General features: G+C 41.5%; 1 protein-coding gene across 1 annotated transcript in view; it reads left to right on the top strand.

Moving 5' to 3' along the window:
• Positions 1-9,904, top strand: part of SNRNP40 (small nuclear ribonucleoprotein U5 subunit 40) — a 53,289-nt gene extending 43,385 nt beyond the window's left edge. Inside the window, exons 7-10 of the mRNA XM_001367348.5 lie at positions 1,008-1,090; positions 3,231-3,292; positions 8,132-8,235; positions 9,386-9,904. Coding sequence (XP_001367385.1) covers positions 1,008-1,090; positions 3,231-3,292; positions 8,132-8,235; positions 9,386-9,435 — 299 coding nt within the window. The 3' untranslated portion in view covers positions 9,436-9,904. The remainder of the gene's footprint in view (positions 1-1,007; positions 1,091-3,230; positions 3,293-8,131; positions 8,236-9,385) is intronic.
• Positions 9,905-20,408: the final 10,504 nt, after the last annotated feature.

The following is a 20,408-nucleotide window of genomic DNA, read 5'->3' on the forward strand; positions in this document are numbered from 1 at the left end:
TCAGAAGTCACAGAGGAACCTGAAGTTATTAAAAGGATAAGCAGATCCTTTGGATCTGCTTATGGGAGCAAGGCATGGGTACAGATACACTCTAGAAGAAGACAGTGCCATCTTTGAAGACAGTAAAGGGGAATAAAATTAGGGGAATAAAACCCTCATTTGAAGGCCAGGAAAAAAAAAACATAAAAAGACAGCATCAGTGCACAGAACACTGGGCTAGTCATTGGGATACCTGGACTTTGGCCCTGGCTCTACCATTGAGCCACTGTCATTTTAGGCAAATCATTTTTTTCTGAGCCTCAATTTTCTCATCTGCCAAATAAAAAAACTTGGGCTTACTGACTTTTATGATCTCTTCCTAACCCCAAAATATATATGTAATTTATGTACATATGTTTTTTCCTGTAGAATCAGAAGGAGTAAGGTGTGGAAGGGTGGAGATAACATAACAGGAAGACTCAAACTATTACGGAATAAGACTCTGTTAGAGGGGCCTCTTATAATCCTTTATATGGGATATTCCATCTGACTTTGTTCATTCTAGTACCTCTGGGCTATATTAAATTACTTCAAAGAGAGGAGGGGAATAAGCTGGGGTAGGCAGTGTATATGTTGAGGCGTATACATTAGGGGCTGCTGCTCATCCTGAAATGCTCAGATGTGCCCTACCTGTTCTAAATGCAGGAACTAGTGAATTGAGAAGGGTTAGCTTAGTTTGTGATCTCTTTTTGGTATTACTGGGGAAAAGCATTAAAGACCAAGACTTAGAGCAGTATGTTTGACCCTGAATTATACATGGCTCCCTCAGCCCATTTTAATGAGAACCAAACACATTCTGTTCCCCTTCAGAGTATCAGAAGAACCTAAGCAGGCATCAGGAGATATTCTGGGCAGCCCTGCTCTTCCTTCACTCAAAGAAGGCAATGTCTTTGTTCCAGTGGCAGGAAAGTTGTCTCTGATCTTCTCTCCACATGTGGTCTTTGACTACTTTGTTTGTTTCTTTACAGTTCGGATCTGGGATGTCCGGCCTTTTGCCCCCAAAGAGAGGTGTGTGAAGATATTTCAGGGAAATGTACATAACTTTGAGAAGGTAAGTTTAGTATGACCATGAAGTTCTACTGTCTAATAATGCCTCTGTTAATGTTAATCACACTATATTGCCGTGTTCTTATCAGAATTTTAATTGTCAGAAAGAGATCCTATAGAAAGCATACCAGTGCCTTCTGGGATGTGAATTTTCTCCCTGCCATACCTCAATAGATGAAGGGGGTGGGGGGAAAAAAAGGAATTTGGGGTATTATCTTAGAAAAGGCTTAAGTAAGACATATATAACTGGCTTCATATATCTGAAGACTTTCATGTGGAAGAGAGATTAGACTTATTCTCTTTTGTACCAGAGAACTAGGAACAGTGAATGGTAGTTCCAGAAAACAGATTTTGACTTGGAAAAACTTTGCAATAAATAGACCTGTCTAAAAGTGCAGTGGACTGCCTTAGGAAACAGTAAGTTCCATATCACAAAGGGCATCATCTTTGAGGTCATAGAGCAGAGGCAGAATAGCAACTGAAAAATGTTGTCAGATTTAAACTTCCTGAGGGCAGACGTGGATTTGTATTTTGTCTTTGTAGACCTGCCATTTAGCACAAAATAAGTGGGTTGTTGTTGTTGGTTGTTTTTTTTAAAACTAAGTATTGGTTCTAAAGCAAAGGAGTATTAAAGGCTAGGCAGTGGAGGTTTGTCCAGGGTCACACGGCTAATAAATGTCTGAGGCCAGATTTGAATCCAGGACTTCCTGAATCCAGGCCTGGCTCTCAGTCCACTCTGAGCTACCTAGCTGCGCCAGTAGGTGTTTTTTAATAAAAGTTAATTGAATTGATTTATAGAGGAGATTCCTTTTCAGGTAGTGATCAGATTTCACTGCCTCTGAATGTCTCTTCCAGTTGAGATTCTTTGATCCTGTGACTCCTTCCTTTCTTCCTCCTAAGAAGAAATATTGGATTAGAGGCCCCTTTTCCAGAGTATCTTTTGACTCTTTTGAGATAATTCCCTAACTGGTAACATAAAAGTTAGAACCATTCCAGGACTTGTTTGCATTCCAGGACTAGAACCCAGGTGACCCAATGGTCAAGCCAAGGGTGTTCTACTTAGGCTTGGGATACTATCTACCTTCAGCAGAGGTCTAGGCCAGCCCACTTAAGCCTTAGGACAGTACCACAACCTTTCCCTCCCCAGCTTCTGTTACCATATACTTACTGATAGGAGACTGGAAGGGCTCTGTAATGTTTGAGATCCTGGAGGGAATTAGTTCTAAGGAGTTGACCCAGGTTCCTAGAGTCTCCAACATATAAACATACTTGTTCTGTGAGTTGACTAGGACTCACGTTTGTTCTGTTAATCAGCTCTAGGATTTTTGTTTTAAAGAAAAAAGAGTTTTAATAAGGACCAAGGTGAATAGAGCAAAGGGAGCTTCTGTTTGTAGGCACAGAAACAAGATTCTTCTTCTGCCAGGCATAACTAATTAGTTATGAATTGAGCATTTTTTTACATTTATTATATGTGAGTTATGAAATTGTAACACATTGGTGTTTAAATCAAAACATACACCATAACTGCTAAACATTTTTCTCAAGAAAACAATTAAAATGTAACTTGTGATATTTAAAGGCTCTGGGTAATCTCATTTTCAAGCCAAGGATGCTTATCATAGACTGACATGCTGAGCTGGTTATTTTTTAGGTGTGTACATTTTATTTCTCCCCACACTAGCTGTGAACCTTCTGAATACAAGAACCACGTTTTACTCATGCTCAGGAAATAGATTGTTTAATATATGAAGGCTTTGGGCATAGAAAGGGGGTAGGAGGCAGAGAATGGGAACAAAGCAATGCCAAAGAAATCGTGATGCCTTTACACTGTCCCTGGGGTCAAAATCCAGGCTCTACATTAGCCCCCATTGGTTACCCAGTGGGGAGCCAAGAAAGATCTCATTAGAGTCTATCATTGGAGAGGAAGCAGGGTACAGGAAGAACATGGAATCCAAAGTCAAGATGAGGGTTTGCATTTCTAAACCCATCCTCTTGTCTTCTGTGGATCTTAGTTTCTTCCTCTGTAAAAATGAGTGTGTGGAATGAGAAGGCTCCTGGGGTTCCTTCCAGCTCTTATCATCCTTTGCTTTGGTGAGTTTTGAAAACGCTGCTCTGAATGGCACCTTCTTTACTTGTCAATACAGAATCTCCTAAGGTGTTCCTGGTCACCTGATGGAAGCAAAATTGCAGCCGGATCAGCTGACAGGTAAGAATGTCTGAGATGAAGATAAAAAGAAGGATGCAGCCAGCAGGGGCTATCTCATGTTTAATGTATGACAGGCAGGGGCAGAACCAGAGCAGAGGTAGGATAATCGCTGGTCAGGGGGTGGGGCCCTGCACAACCTGGAAGCTTTAACGATACCTTTCCTTTACCCTCATGATGGAATCAGGGTCCCTTTGTGGCCAGACCTCTTCCAAATGGGTCTAGGGTTGGGGATCAGGGCAGCCAGAAGCTTTCCTTGAAGAGAGAATAAAGATTGGCAGGAGTGCTCTCCAGTGGTTCTCTGGAATAAGAGTTCAGGTAAAACAGGTCAAGCTATTAGTGAGAAGGGAAAGAGTCTGTGTGAATCTCACAATGATATGCATCTGAAAGGGAAGGTTGGAGTTTAAATAGAGATGTCATTCTGCTGTGGCCTGATAAGGTGGCAAAGCTCAACGTAGTGGAGAGAATGAATCTGGGTGGCCCCCAGTGCCAGGTGCTCCTGGTACTCCAGTGAACTGAAAAGAGCCCTGCACAGGCTTCTTGGAGGTGAGATGACAGATTAGGGAAGAGCCAAGGAAGATGGTCCTGGCCCCTGTGAGACCCTTCCCCCATAGCTGCTCTCCAGGGTGCTGGCCTAACCTGTTAAGCCTTGGCACAGATTCACAGGCTCCTAACCCTATCCTTCCATTGCTCTCAGAAATCTAAAAGTCCTTCAGTTACCCAGGAGCTACAAGGAAGCCCAATGCCAACCAACCTCCAGGATTTGTTTCTCCTTCTAAATGACCCATCCCAGAGGAGCAGAGTATCTTGTTGTGGATATAGCATGGTTTTGCCCAGCCTGCTCACTGTGGGTCTGGGCAGCTACCCTGGTCCATGCAATCCATCTCCTTAGGCCCCTGGAAGGGAGAGTGATCTCAGAAGGGCTTCCAGCTTTGGTGCTGTATGGACAGAGGTAACAAAAGTTCGTTTCTCTTCCTCCGCAATTCTCCTGACATGTGTTGATGCAGTGTCCCAAAATCTCAGTCCCAACAGGGACTCCAACAGCAGTTTATTTAATCCGGTACAGACCAAACTGAGAATTCCCTCTAATATGTCCCCACCATAGGCTTCTCTGGCCTATTTGGGGATGGGAGTGAGTGAGATTGTGAAACATCACTTTGTTAATGTTTTCTTAAAGTCCAGTATGCCTCTCTCTGTCTGCAGGCACTGCTCCTAGCTCTGTCTCTGGGAGCTGGACAGAACAAGTGTAATCTCTTCCCCATGACAGCTCCGTAGATCTTTGAAGACAGCTAGCCCGAACATCCTCAGACCCTTCATCTGGTTCCCATGAGGTGGTCTCCAGTGCCCTTTCCATCCTGGTGTCCCTCCCCTGGCTTGAAATCCTAGTTCTATCTCAGTGATTTAGGACACAGGTTCCTTGGTGGTTTTTCTAAGCACTGGGTTCCAAATAGTTGCAGTGGTCCAATTACTGAACATTGGGAGAAGATGCCCGCAAACTAAAGCTACATTGGATTCTTACCGAATGAAAATGACTCTTATTATTCTTGTAATGATCACATCTCAAGTCTTAGCAGATTCTCATCCTCCTAGCTTAATCCTTCAGATCAGTTTCCTGCGACCTCCCATTTTTCCTTCTTCAGTTGCTTTGAATTGTCCTGTAGTTGCCAAGCCATCTTCTTAGGAAAGCCCCACCTCTGACTAGCTGGACACTAGTGGGAATTTTTTTGAACATCCTGACAGCACCAGATAACACTTTGCTACTTTGTCACAAAATCTGAAAGAGGAAATAAGAAGTAGTTACTGCCACAGGTTTCCATACCAAAGAAAGGAAATAACAATGAGGCCTTCTAAATTTAGCACCTAATTGATAGCCACCTTTCATGAATTCTTCACATAAATGCTACAAGGGCCTGGGCTTTCTGTTGGTCTTCAAGGGCCCTAAAAATGGAACTCTTCCAGAAAGCTACTTTATAGGATCTGTTTTATATTTGTTTTTTTATTCAGGAAATTTCCCTTCCCCAAATTGCTCCTCTTATTTTCTTAGAATTGATCATCAGTTTTAAAGCTGTAGATCAAGTTGTAAAATTAAAATTAAATCTCAAATAATAAAATATTATATTTTAGGAGGTTTATTAATGATCATTAGAAATCAAGGAATAAAGAGGATACAAAATAAAGACCAAGTGCCCATGGCTGATGAGCCAGTTCAGATGCCCCCCCTTACTACCACCAGGCTTGGGACAAGAAGTAAAGAGGTGGGACCCTCCACGTCCCCACCTAATATCCCCTGTCTACAGGAAGTACATAATGACAGGAAGTCAGTGGGCTCCTGGGAAATGTAGTTCTTTTTGGGGGGTAACAGATTTTCAATTGTATATTGTCCAACAACTCATTTTACAGAGGAAGAAACCGAGACCCAGAAGTAAAGTAAAATTATAGAGGCTTATGAGTCAAAAGCAGAGAAAAGGGGATGCTTCTGGGGACCCTGATCCTATCCCTTCTGCTCAGGGCTCCCCAGATTAGTCGTGAGAACATAAGGAATATAATTAAACTTATATACCTCTGCCTTCTCCCCCCTCCTTCTTTCCCTCCCTTTCCTTCTTTCATTTTTATTAAGCAAAATGCTGATTAGATCATATTGAAGCAGTTAGTTGGCACCATAGTAAACAGAGCACTGGGCCTGGAATCAGGAGGATCCGAGTACAAATTTGGCCTCAGATACTACCTATGAGAATCCTGGGCAAGTCATTTGACCTCTTGTCTGCCTCCATTTCCTCAACTGTAAAATGGGAATAATAATAACATATCCCTCCTAGGACTATTGTAAAAATCAAATGAGATAATATTTGTAAAAGCACTTAGCACAGTACCTAGCACATAGTTGGTGCTATATGAATGCTAGCTTAATTAAAATATAATTTTTGAATATTGCCACTGAATTATTTTTGCCCTGTCCTATAAATATGGTGCCGTTTTATTCTTTCCTTCATATAAAGTAACATGTCTGAGAGAGGAGAGGGGAAATTTAGCATATATTAAGGAAGAGACTTTTAGAAGATAAAGGTGGCTGGCATCTGGAGGGATGTAGCTAGGTAATGGGAGGTTGCAGGTATTCTGACACTGAAAAACAAGCAGAAGAAGATATCATACATACTGTGGAGTTAGCTCCAGAGAGAAAGTTGCCTTTTGGAGTAGTCAGGGAGCACTAGCAGCTCCAAGTAGTTCTAGAGTCTCTTCTTGCACAGGGGATGGAAAGGCAGCTGCCTCTGCTGAGCTCCACAGGAGCCCTTTCACCCCTGATATTCCTGGGTACTCTCTAGTCCAGCACCCCCACAGCATCAGAACTCCTATAAGGTAGTGAAGGCAAAGGCTCCAGGAGTGTTAGCATAGCTCCCTACATGAGGGAAGCCAAACTGGGAGACTGAACTTTCTTTAAACAATAGTCTAATCACAGTATTTCAGTATAATTGGTTTCCTTGGTAATCCCATAGATTTTATTTTGTGCATTTATAAACATTTTTCAAGGGGGCCACAGGCTTTACCAGGTTGCCCCAGGGGTCCAGAGCACAAAAATGGTGAAGAAGCAAAAGTCTTTCATCAACAGAGCATGACGCCTGATTCATCCCATAGCTTACCAGCATCCCACACTCAGATCAATCAAGTGGCTCCATCAGGGAAGTGCTCTGATTACCTGGGAAGGGTTTAGCCTCATCCCAGCCATTCCTTTGACTCATAACAATGAATCAAAGGGCAGAGATACTATTGGCACCTCTTGAGTCATGCTGTTGTACCTTTCCTGAGCTTCATTCACTAAGTACTGAGATACCCACTGCCCAGGCCAGCAGCAGATCATCATTGGCTCTTTGAAATAATGCCAGTGGCCCCCACAGGCTTGACCATTAAGCTTCTGACCTTTGTCTACTCCCTATCAGTAGGGCTCATGTTCTTAGTGGTTTCTTCAGTAACAGGGATGAATTGTTGTGGCCTGGCTGTGTGCTTTCCCTCCTTCACCTTTGGGACAGGTGGTATTCATTGGCATCTAGGTGGCAGGGTCAAGGGTGGCTCTGGTCTAGAACAAAACTAACATGTCCGTGACCATTATTTACTTTTGACTTTTATTTATTACTGGAACTTTTCGTTGTACCTACCCAAGTGTGTTGTTTGTCTTTAGGAAAGAGATACCCAGTGGAATTGGATGTTAACTGTGGAAGGGGATGGGGGGGAGGGGAGGGAAAGAACATGAACCTTGTAACCATGGAAAAATAGTCTAAATTAATTAAATAAACTTTTCCAAATTAAGGGGGGGAAAAAAACTAAGGAAAGGGATAGGGTGTGTGTGAAGGGGGAATAAAGTTGGGGGTCAGAGTATTGTATCACTTTCTCTGAGCCCTAATTTCCTACTCCATAAAATTTAAGGGTCAGATTATTTTTCAAACTCTTCTGTTTATAACATTCTTCCTACATTTAGAATCAAGTAACATTTGGCTTAAACAAATATTTGCAGAGAACAGATGTCCTGCCCCTTTCTTGGATCCAGAGATAGAATTATATCTGAGAATGTTTACCTGAATCTGCAATTTAGCTTTCCATCAAGCAGCTAAGTTTACTTACAAGACCTTCCTACCTAATTGGAGGTTAGCAATAGCCAGGTTATGTTAGACTTGCTTTCTGTGGGAGGATGTCTCCTCTGATATCATGTTTCCTTCATGTGAGTGCACATTCATTAAAAATTGGCTGCTTATATATGGAGTAAAAGCTGGAGGGGTGCAGCTGTCTCTAACTTTGCCCTCTTCCCTCTTCTCAACTCTGGCCCCAAGACTTACTTCCTCTGGTGACTTGCAGGTTTGTGTATGTGTGGGATACTACAAGCAGGAGGATCCTTTACAAGCTGCCTGGCCATGCTGGCTCAGTCAATGAAGTGGCCTTCCACCCAGATGAACCCATCAGTAAGTTTCTGCAATCTTTAACAGATAGGAGAGCAGCTTGCTAGGCTGTTTAATGTTCACCTCAACGTTGTGTGGGAGTAAGGACTGTGGACTGTGTTCCTTGTTCCTTCCTATTTCAGGAGTAGCCTCTGAGATGGCTAAGATGTATAGTACTGCTACATCTGTTTCCATGGAAACATTCCTTGTAGGTACCATTGAAAGTCACACTCCTTATATTGTGTGGAGTTGGGGGCAAAAGAATAGATGATGGGGTAGGTGGGAATTGCTCCCTCTTTGTTCTATTTAGCCCACATTGTAACTACAAAGGGCTTGGAGTCCCTAAAGACTTAGTGGCCTCAGACAACCAGCAAACCTCTTAAGTTTCTGCCTCTATGCAGGCATGGTGGTGGATGCCAAGAATACCAATACAAATTTAAGATGTTCCTTGCTCTCAAGGAGCTTACATATTCTGAGTCATGTTTGTTCCATGAGTCATTGAGTTCCATGTTTCATAAATTTGTTTTGCTATAAGAGAAGATTCTAATATCTAAAAAAAAAGTTACATTTATGTAACTTTATAATGAAAGTTACATTTAAACTTTCATTGACTAATTTGCTTACATGAGGGATCAAGAAAAATATCTATTTTTCCCCCTGATTAACAGATAGATTTGTGTTTGGTTTATAGCTGGCCAAGCGTTGCTGTAGATATGACAGATACCCTTCCCTTCCCTTCTTTTCTTCTTAGGGTGCCAACTGTAGCACAGACTGGACAGGTTGTAATTTTGATCATTTTAGTTCTCAGAATTGTTGGGCTAGAAAATGGAATTGAAAAGTTAGGCAATGCCCCGATGATATTCTATGACTAAACAATAGTAGAGGTCACTTTGAAGAAGCAAGGTTAGTGTTGGGAGACAGTTTGATTCTTCCTTCCACAAAATGGTACTTCACTGATTTAATCTGTGAGCCAGCCTGTAACTCAGAATATGAAATGACATTAAAGATACAATTTTTTTAATGTTAGACAAAACATCCTGTGAATCACTTACATTAAGGGGAAGAGAATTAAAGCTAAATCTAAATTACTATTAGCTCTTGTTGCCAAAACCCCTAAGTTTTTCTTGATTCTTAGTTTCCTGTTGTCTTTTTCTTTGTTCATTTTTCCCCTCAGTTCTCTCTGCATCCAGTGACAAAAGACTTTATATGGGAGAGATCCAGTGAAGATTTGAAGTGGAAGATTCAAGAGTTATTTGACCTTGAGACCTAGGTTTGCAGAAGTGGGATTTAATTGAATGGCATTGGGCACTGGGTTCTCCCTTCAGATAAAGACCGTTACTAACCAAAGGTGGAGGATGAGTTTGCTTTCTAAGATAGCTGTATTTCCAAGGTGATAATTATCCCATCCTGACCAGGGTAATATAGGCAACCTCCACATACCTCCAGAAACCATATGTTGAATTTCCTGAGTTTATTTCTCCAAAAAAAACAAGACTTCTTCCAAGGAACCAGCATTGGATTAACGTGCATTTCCCAACACAGGCAAAAGGTTGGGACGGGAAATTTGAACAAAATATGTTAGCTTTTTGTTTTGTTTTATTTTTTGATTCAGTAACTGGCTTGTATGATATTTTCTGTCAACGTTTCTCTGAGTCATTTTCTATGAAAAGCTGAATAGATAACCTTTTTACAAGAGCTGTGTGAATGAAATTTATTGCTGTCTTTTCTTGGGAGCATGAACACCATAAATCAAAGCTGGAGCTGTGATGTGGCCAGGGATACAATTCATATAGGCTTCTGAGAAGCTGGTGACTTAGATTTTGCTTTTCTTCTCTGTGTTTTGGGGAGGTTTAGTCTAAACCATGAAAATGACAGACCAGGAAATTTGTCAGTGACCAAATTCTTCTCACCTGCTGGGAGCTGGCTGAACAGCCATAAGTTGATATATAAAAGTTCCCTCATACTTGCTCAGGGTTTTGAATGGGGCTGCTGAGACCTGCCACTGTCCCTTTTCATTGGCTACTCTCCCCATGACTGGCAAACTCAGGGGAGCCACACTCATTAGGAAGGGTATCATTTGGCTTGGAAACCCAATTTCATGGAGATGAAATTTGTTTACATCATTGTTCCAGTGCCTTATGTGATTCCAGTTTATTAATGCTCCTGTTTTCCTGAAATGCCCATAGGTGTCTCAGTGGCCACTAATGATACATGTTGGTCCCTGGCTCAGTCACAAGGAGAATCAATAACCCCCATTTCTGGAAAGCTTTGAGGGCTTCCAGGTGCTTTCCACACAGCTGTGAGAGGTAGAGAAGTCTGTCACAATGACCTTTAGACAAGTGTCATCACTTGCATGGCCCTGGAAATAAGGGGCCTTCACAGTGCAAACCTGTCCCAAGAGGATTTAATTTTAACTATACTATAATGCAGTGGTCATCAGAACAATTTGGTACTGGCTAAGGGACAGAAAGGAGGATCAGTGGAATAAACTTGGGGTAAATGACCTCACCAAGAGGATTTAATTTTGCTTGTCTATATGAAAGGCTGGGAAATCCAGTACACTGACAGCTCTAGAGATAAAGGAAGGGTTGTTACCTGGAGTAGAGATTGCCAACCTACAGAACATAGGACTCAAACAAACTTGTTGCCAAGCTTTCCCCTCCTGGGCCATCTCAACTGTTTCCACAAGTCTCTCTTGCCTTGACTATCCTGTTGGCTTTATAAGAGTCTGGCCCAGACACAGGGCACCTCCCCAATGTCACCTGACAGCCCGGCTTCCTTCCCACCTCCTCCACCCCCACTCAAGCTGTCAAATGTTTTTATTGACAGAGAAGGGCCAGAATCATAACACAATGATTTTTTTTAAAGGCTGCTGACCCCTGATTTTGTCAACAGAAAGGAGAAAACACAGCCAAAATCCCTTCCCTGTTCTTAACCCATTTCTCCAGTTTGACTTCTCTGGGCCTTGAGGGAGCTTCCTGTGTGGTGATAGAGAATAGGGAATGGTAACAGTGGTTAGCGTGTAAAGAGAATGTAATCCCGGGTCCTGGGAAATAAAGATTTTAGTATAAAGCTTCCCTAGAGGATGTAAATTGTGTCCCTCACTTTGGGAGAGATAGATGGCCCTCAAATGAATAATGGCATTTCTGGTTTTCAGCTAATTTCCCTTTATGACTTTCATGGCCTCCAGCAGTTAATACTGTTGACACTTAAAGAGCCAGCCTTCTTTTTCAGATGATCTTGGGTGGTTGATTGTTTCCATTTGTTTTTTTTTTCCCTGCTTAAACCTGAAGATACATCTGAAGGCCATCTCTTTGTGTATGTAGATCATGCTTCTCTGGCAATAGAGCCCTGTTCTGATAAAGGCTCAGACTCTAGTCAGCTATTTACAGGCAATTGGTTATTAAGTGGCAGAGTAGTCCTGACTCCCATCTTCTTAAAAACCCTGTTTTAGGGTCACCAAACTATACAGCAAAGCTCCACTTCTACCCACAGCTGATTTCAGGGGTTCCGGAGTAATCTACTTCTAACAGCTGTGTTAGTGAATCCCCTATTCATGGGGAGAAAGGAAGCCTTTTTTTCACCTTCAGGCCTCTTCTTTTACAAGTTTGACTCTTACCCCTCATCTGCCTGTTCAGAGGGGAATGTGGGCAGTGGAGGCAAACAGGAGGAGCAAAGCTATCTCAGGCCAATCTGAGATCGCAGAAGGGGAAGGGGGAGGTCCCCCACATTAGCGTTTGTACAGATGGCCTCTTTCCAAAGGAACTTGGTATTTAACAACCCAGGATACAGATAGTTGAGTTCTCCAGGGCTGCTGAGAAGTACTGACCAGATGATTCCTTAGGACAGTTCTGCTACTTCCTGACCAGTCAGAATGAGAAAATAAGACTAAGAAGACAGGTTCTGGTTCATGGTGGATCACTCTTTCCTGGGTAGTAGTGTTATACTACTTGGGTCACTGTGTTCAAGGCATAAAATGGAGACAAGAGTGAGGTGCTGCTAACCTTCCATGTCTGCCATCCCTTTTCTTCTCCCTGACTTTATCAGCCTTCCTTGTAATTCTCACCTATCTGTTCCCTGGGAGATCAACACTTGAAAGACACAAAACAGTTTAAAGGCACACCCACATTGCAAATAATCACTTGGAAAAATATTAATTTGACCAGTTTCCATCCTGGACAACTTGAAGAAATAAAATTTTGGTAAAAATAGAGGGGAATGGGAGATGGGACAGAGGGTCTACAAATGTAGGCTGTTACATATGCCATTTGGGTTTTACATTTTCTTTATTAAAAGGAAGGATTCATTGGGAGATAGGATTATCAGCAAATGACCTAAAATACATGGCATCAATAAGATTAGGAAGTGTTAACCTCTTTAATAAAGAAAATCCTAATTGAAATAGCACTAATAAAACTTCACATGCAGCAAATTAACAAATATAAACAAAAAATGACAACTCAATACTGGTGACATTGTGGAAATACAGGTATACTTAGGCATAGCTGGTAGAATTGCACATTGGAATTACTTTGGATAGCAATCTGTTAATACACCTGAAGTAGTTACTAAAATAATTATATGTTTAACCAATAATCCCATTATAAATTATGCCCCAGGAGGATTTTTTAAAATACTCTATGTAAAGATATTTATAGTAGTACTCATAAATTTTTAAAAAAACAAACCAGAAGCAACCTGAATGGTTTATAGTTGGGGAAAAGCTAAACATCAATGCAGTAGAGTATTATAAAAGAGTTAAGAAAATTATAAAGAAATGCAGACCGTTTTATAGAAAAAAGCAATGGGAATAAGTAGAATCAGAAGAAAGACTTCATGATAAAGTAGGAATAAGAGGACCTGGGTTTCAATCCCAGTTCTGCTTCTTATTCTCTGTGGGATGTTGGGCAGATCACTTAGCTTCTTGGCCTCAGTTTCCTTATTGGTATAAAATGAGAGGATTGTACTAGACTTGTGAGTTTAACTCTAGTTCTAAATTCATGACTATATGATATAATTGCCTGTGCCTTTGTTTTGAAAAGAAAATTTGCTTGTTCATGGATCAAGTGTCAAACAGATTGGAGGGGACAAACAAATGGTTCCATTAAGACCTGGAGATTCGTGGGTTCGCCCTCCTCCCTCTGCCCCTCCCCAAAGTTGTAATAATTGACTGTGGAGGATAAAAGACGGAGATTCATTGTGATACCACTTTGGGGTACTTAATCCAAAATGTCATTGTAGAATAATACTACTTGACCTGTAAATAATGCTTTCAATCATACAAAGACTACAGACATTTTCATTCAAGCCTCACAACCTACATTGTAGGCACTACAATCAATCAATAAACATTTATTAAGTACCTACCCTGTGCCTGGCACTTCCATAAGGTATTATTCCTACTTTACAGATGCAGGCACTGAGGCTCAAACAGATTTTCCTATAAGTCATGCAACTTGTGTATCAGAAGTGGATTTGAACCATTCTTCCATTTTTATTCCTTTAACAAGTGCCTGTTTAAAGTAATTCCTATACTCTAAATCCTGGAGATACAATGATGAAAATGAAATGGTCCCTGCCTCCAGGGAGCTTCCATTCTATTGGGAGGAATGATATATACACAGGTTACAGGGGAAAAAAATGAGAATAAGCAAAGCCAGAAGACAGTATGGTAAGATAGAAAGAGCAATGGATTCGTCAGAAAGACTGGCCATGGGATCCAGGTTCACCCCAAGGAGATTATTTAGAAGGGAGGAAGCCCTGACATCTGAGAGGGTATGGTGAAGGACCAGGAGAAACCTCTTGTCTAGAAGATAGTCTTTGAACGGTGCCTTGAAAGAAGCTAGGGACTGTAAAAGGCAAAAATGAAGAGGAAGCACATTCCCAGCATGGGAGATACTTGTACCCCTGTAGACCTATGCAGGACTCAAGTTATAGACAGTACATGGTGAGATTTTTAGTAATATCAGTTTTTTAATTGTCAAGAATGGGTTGGAGGGGGACAGTGAGAAGACTCAGTGGATTGAGAACCAGGCCCAGAGTCAGAATTTCCTAGGTTCAAATCTGGCCTCAGACACTTTCTAGCTGTGTGACTGGACAAGTCATTTAATCCCCATTGCCTAGCTCTTATGGATCTTCTGCCTTGGAACTGATACACAGTATTGATTCTAAGGCTGAAGGTAAGGGGGGTTTAAAAAAAAATGGGTTGGAGAACAGAGACCAATGCAAAGGGACTAACTAGGGTTCTTTTACAATAGTCTTCGTAGGAAATGATAAAAACTAGAATTGGGATGGTTGTAGTGTTAACCAGTAATCAGTAAAGGAGCAGCTATGTGGCTCAGTGGATTGAGAGTCAGGCCCAGAGATGGGAGGTCCTGGTCAAATCTGGCCTCAGATACTTCCTAGCTGGGTGATCCTGGGCAAGTCACTTAACCCCCATTGCCTAGCTCATACTACTCTTCTGTCTTAGAACCAATTGGTTCTAAGAAGGAAGGTAAGGGTTTAAAAAAATAAACATTTAGTAAGCACTTAATGTTTCCCAGGCATTGTGCTAAATAAGCCTTGGTGTTTATTTAGAAGAAAACATGTTGGAGACAGGGGGTACAAAGTGAAATTGACCTGGTAACTGGACGTGGAGGGTGAGCAAAAGTGAAGATTCAAGGAAGACCTCAAAGTCTGTGCCTGGCTCACTGGAAAGATGGAGGTATGCTCAGTAGATACAGGTAAGTTAGGATGGGGACTGGATTCAAGGGGAGAAGATGGAATTCCCCTTTGGACATGATTTTGAAATGCATATGGTCCATCTAGTTGGAAATATAGTTGGCCACGTGAGACTAATGCTGAGAAGAGGGAATAGGACTAGATACCTAGATAAAGAGGTGATGAGATGACATAGAGAGAAAAATCTTTGGAGGATACCTGTGTTTGGTTAGGGAGTAGGCTGTGAGTGATGATCCAGCAATGGCCATTGAGTAAGAAGAATCCGGAGGAGAACCAAGAAGAAATATCCAGAAGAAGAGCAGTTAACAGAGTCAAGGGTGAGAAAGAAGCTAAGAATGATTAGGACTGGGAAAAAGCTATCTAATTTAGCAATTCCTGACCCCAAGTCAAATACTTTTGTCTACTACCATGAAGGCTATCAAAAAAGCACCAGATGGCACATCTAATTAAGAACTTCAAGCTTGGAGGTTGCCCTTAAAATTAAGGATCTTAGGAACATCTGGATGGCTCCATGGATTGAGAGCCAGGCCTGGAGATAGGAGGTCCTGGGTTCAAATTTGGTCTCAGACACTTCCTAGCAGGGTGACCCTGTCCAAGTCACTTAAGCTCTATTGCCTAGCCCTTACCACTCTTCTGCCTTAGAACCAATATACAATATTGATTCTAAGATGGAAGGTTAGGGTTTTTAAAAATTAGGAATCTTGGTTTTCTAAACCCATCAGAATCAATGATACATGTAAAACCCAATGGAATTGTGTGTCAGCTACGGGAGGGGGTTTAGGGGAAGAAAGGGAAAAAATATGAATCTTGTAACCATGGAAAAATATTCTAAATTAACTAGTTAAATACCCCCCCCCAAATAAAATAAACCCATCAGAAGCAACATTAATACAATGGAAAGTTATGGACTTGAAGTCAGAAGTGAGTTCAAATCCCACCTCTTCCACTTAACTCCCAGTGTAGCTACAAATAAGTCACTAAAACTCTCCGGGCCTCAGTTTCTTCATCTATGAAATGAGGGGACTAGACTAGATGGCCTCTTAAATTCCCTTCTAGTTTAAAATCTGGCATCAAAATATAGGACATCAGAGCTGGAAGCAACTTAAGTCATCTGTTTCCACTCCCTTGTTTTACAGATGAAAAAATGGAGGCCTGGTTAGATGAAGTAAATTACCCAGTCGCTCAGCTAGATGACTACAAAGTTAAGACTAAACACTAGGTCTATTGACTCTCATCCTGTGTTCTTTGTACTTTTCCACAGATCATATTACCTCGAAACAACCTTCAGTCATAAAAGGCTTCTACTAACTACTAACAATGATTGGTCCAAATTCCCACAGCATTGATGGTATATATGGAAGCCACATCTTTTCCCTCTTAGTGCTGACCTCCTATGTGCTCCTTGCTATCTCTGGTCCCCCCTTCAGATTAATTGCTCCTTACTTTCCACTCAGGTACTTCTTCAGCATCCCTGGGGAGTTGCCCAAGAGGAAATGTTTGAGGAGATGGTTACACAATACAGCCTAGAGAGTTGGAAAAGGACAGCTCTATAGCCCAAGGCTGGCAAAGACTAGTCTGGTAGTTCCATTCCGACAATCAGGCCACAACTGCAATGCCACAGGCAGGACTGACTAAGAATAGCATTTAATTTATTGAAATCTATTACAGTGAGATTAGAATCTCACTGTAAAACCAAGCAAACAAAATTAGATGACAAAGAACAGGAGACATCTAGGTGTCCTGTGACATCCCAAGACTGAAGACCTAAGGTCTTTTTAATATTGTGTTAAAGTAATTATAAGACTGCTGATAGAAGTCAGAGTTCATGGGGACTTCATCATGTTGTCTAATATCTAACCAAATCATGAATTTATAACTAAACTTATATAGCAAGACCTCTGGTGATGTTAATAGCATTCTACAGATGTGTTATCATCAGAAACCTCATTACCAGAGAGAAAATTGTATAGGTAGGCCAATGATGGCTTCTAGAACATTGATTCACTTCCAGCCATTCTTCAATAGGTAAAGGTCAAGGGGAAGAAGTTAGGGCTGTTTAGTTTAAAGATGAGAAGGCTTAAGTAGGATGAGAGATACCTACACATTTTTGAAAGACTATCATTTCCTTCCCCGTCTTTTTGTCCTCTCCTCTATTCCCCCTTTCTAGCTCTTCCTCTATGTCCCTGTCCCTCTCCTTTCTTCCCTTTCCCTCCCTTCTACTTAGATGATGCTGTGGTGGAGACAACCACGGAGGCTGCCAAGCCTATGGAGACTGGCATCTCAAGACTGCCAGAATACATTCTCCCAAATGGCAAGCTGGCAGCTACCAGCCAAGACAATAAACTTCTGGAAAATAAGAACGGACTGACCCATGTGAAGTTCCTAGAAATGAAAGATGTTGCAGCAATCACTTGCAGAAACCTGAAAGACATGAGCCAGGAACATGCAGCACTTCTGCCCTCTCTGGATCCAATCACTGTAGCTTGGGAGCAGGTTGTTGACAAGCTGGAGAGAGATTTGAAGAAAATGGATGCAACAAGTAAAATCTCTTTACTTGCTGTCCCAGAGAGGGGAGAGGAAAGGGAGGGAGAGATGGATTTTTTTGGCTCAAGTTTCTAAAAAACCAAAGGTTCAAATTGGATTTACATGTAATTAAGGGAAAAAATAAAATAGTAAAAAGCTAAAAAGAAAAAGAAAGAAACAATGCATAAAATGAGAAGCTTAAAAAAGATTCAATTTGTTCTTTAGCACAAAAATGTTCTTCACCTCCCAGTAGTGTTTCATATGAACTGAAGTATGTTGAATGAACTATCCCACTTGTATGGGCTTGAAGTTCATAAAAAAGAAGGCATGCTACTGATCTGAAGGATGAACCAGCCCATGAGCTCTGGTTGGGTATTGACTGAGGCTGGCCTTTGGTGTGTCCTAAAACCTTGTCCCTTTGAATTTCATTTACTATCTCTGACTTCCCTTATGGGCTTGACTATGCCCAGGACAAAGATCCAGGCTGCACGTTCAATCCCCATCTCTGGAGCAGATCCAGGCAAGAGTAACGAGACATTTGTTCTTCCCCTGACCTTTCCTATGAATGTGTCAGCTTTTGACAGTCTTTATACATAAACAGTTTATTCTTGTTCTTAATGTTGATATATTCTGGAATTAAAATGAAATATCAATTTATAGCCCTTGTAAAATGAAAGAAAGACTGTCAAATAGTGGGTAGAGTTCTAGGTTTAGAATTGAAAATTTTGAGTTCAAATTCTGCTTTTAATTCACTTTAGCTTTGTGGCTTTGGGAAAGTCACCTAATCCATCAGTCATTCAAGCATTATTTTAGTGTTCACTATGATAAGCACCAGAGAACAAAAGAAAGGCAAAACGGACCTCCCTTAGAGTTGATTTAGGATTTTAATCTGCTTGGGCAAAGGGATCTCCCAACTAGTACAACAAGCTGACAAAATCACAAGTCCTTCTTGCATCACATGGAAGATAGATTTAGGCTCTTTCTGGTTAGTCCCAGAGAACAGGATTTGGAACAATGGGTAGAAGTGATGGAGAGGCAGATCTGGGCTTGAGGTAAAGAAAGCCATCCCACCAACTAAGCTTAAAAGAGAGATCTCCAAAGGAGTGGTTCTCAGGCCTGTGATTAACAATTTCCATTGATGGGGAAGTCACCATTTATACAGAGACAACCTATTCCAGTTTTAGACAGCTCTAATTGCTAAAGATGTTGGGGTTTCCCCCCACCCCCATTTATTGGAGCCAAAATTGCTTCCCTATAACTCAGGCCTCGTGTTCTTCATTCTTCCCTCTGGAGACCAATAAATTTTTAATCCTTGCTTCCATATTATAGTTTTCTGCCCATGTGACTGCCCTTCAAGTACTTGAAGATTGATAATCCTGTCTTCCCAAATCTTTTCTCCAGACTAAACATTCCCAGTTCCTCCCATCAGTCTTTCCCATACCATTTGAGTGGCTCTTCTGTATGTGTTTGTCAAATGACCCTCCTGAAATATGATGTCCGTAACCAAACTGAACACTCCAAATGTGATCTGAACCATTCAGGGCTTTGTCTTGGGCTTTGCCCTCTCTTCTTCTCCCTCTATTACTATTTCCTTTGGTGATCTCATCAGTTCCCATGGATTCAATTATCTCTATGCTGATGATTCCCAGATCTACTTATCCAGCCCTTACCTCTCTGCTGACCTCCAGTCTCACATCTCCAACTGCCTTTCAGATATCTCAAACTAGATGTCCTATAGACATTTTAAATATTCATCGTGTCCAAAACTGAACTCATTATCTTTCCCTGGAAGCCCTCCCCTCTTTCTAACTTTCCCATTGCTGTCAAGGGCACCAACATCCTCCCAGTCCTCCAGGCTCACCACCTAAGGGTCATCCTCAACTCTTCACTCTCACCCCGTCCCCCACCACATCCAATCCGTTTCCAAGTCCTATCATTTTTACCTTTGTAACATCTCTCATATATACTCCCTTTCCTCTGACTCTACTCCCACCCTGTTCCAGGCTCTCATCACCTCGAATCTGGACTACTGCAATAGCCCCTGTCTGGTCCCTAAGCCTTGTCTCTCTACACTCCAATCCATCCATCTTCCATTCAACTGTCAATGTTAGATTGTCCTAAAGGATACATATGGCCATGTCAGCCGCCCCCACTACCACCATTCAGTAAACTCCCAGTGGCTCCATATCACCTCCAGAATCAAATAGAAAATCCTCTGCCCTTCAAAGACTTTCATAACCTACTCTTCACTCCCCACATATCTGGCCATGCAGTGACCCTGCTGTCCCTTCTGTTTCTCAAACATCTCTCCTGACTCCTAGTGTTTTCACTAGCTGTGCACCATGCTTGAGATCCTTTTCCCCTTCTGCCCTTCCTGGCTTCCTTCAAGTCCCAGCTAAAATTCCACCATCTACAAGACACCCTTCTTGTTTGAATTTGGCCTCAAACACTTCCTAGCTGTATGACCCTGGGCAAGTCTCAACCTCATTTGCCAAGCTTTTCCCCTTCTATCTTTTTTCCATGGTTCCATGATTCATGAAGTTTTCTCCCTCCCCTGTCCAGGAGTTGACGAGCAATTGGACAGGTTATACATACATACATACATATACATATATATATATACATATACATATATATATATATAAAATCACTTGTACCCATTTCCATATTATTCATTTTTTGTAAAAGAGCAGTCCTTTAAAACCAGAACTCTAAATCACATACGCAGATAAACAAGTGATGAATCACATTTTCAAGAAGAAGCCTTTCTTGACCACCACCCCTCCCTTAATGCTATGGATCTAACTTTCTGATTATCTGCAATTGATACGATATCTTGTTTCTACACAGTTTCCATGTTGACTATGAGCTCCTCAAGGACAGAGACTATTTTTTGTCTTTCTTTGTAGCCCCAGGGCTTGGCTTAGTATCTGACACATAGCAGGTTCATAATA

The sequence above is a fragment of the Monodelphis domestica genome, chromosome 4 (assembly GCF_027887165.1).
Source record: "Monodelphis domestica isolate mMonDom1 chromosome 4, mMonDom1.pri, whole genome shotgun sequence".
NCBI classification, from domain to species: domain Eukaryota; kingdom Metazoa; phylum Chordata; class Mammalia; order Didelphimorphia; family Didelphidae; genus Monodelphis; species Monodelphis domestica.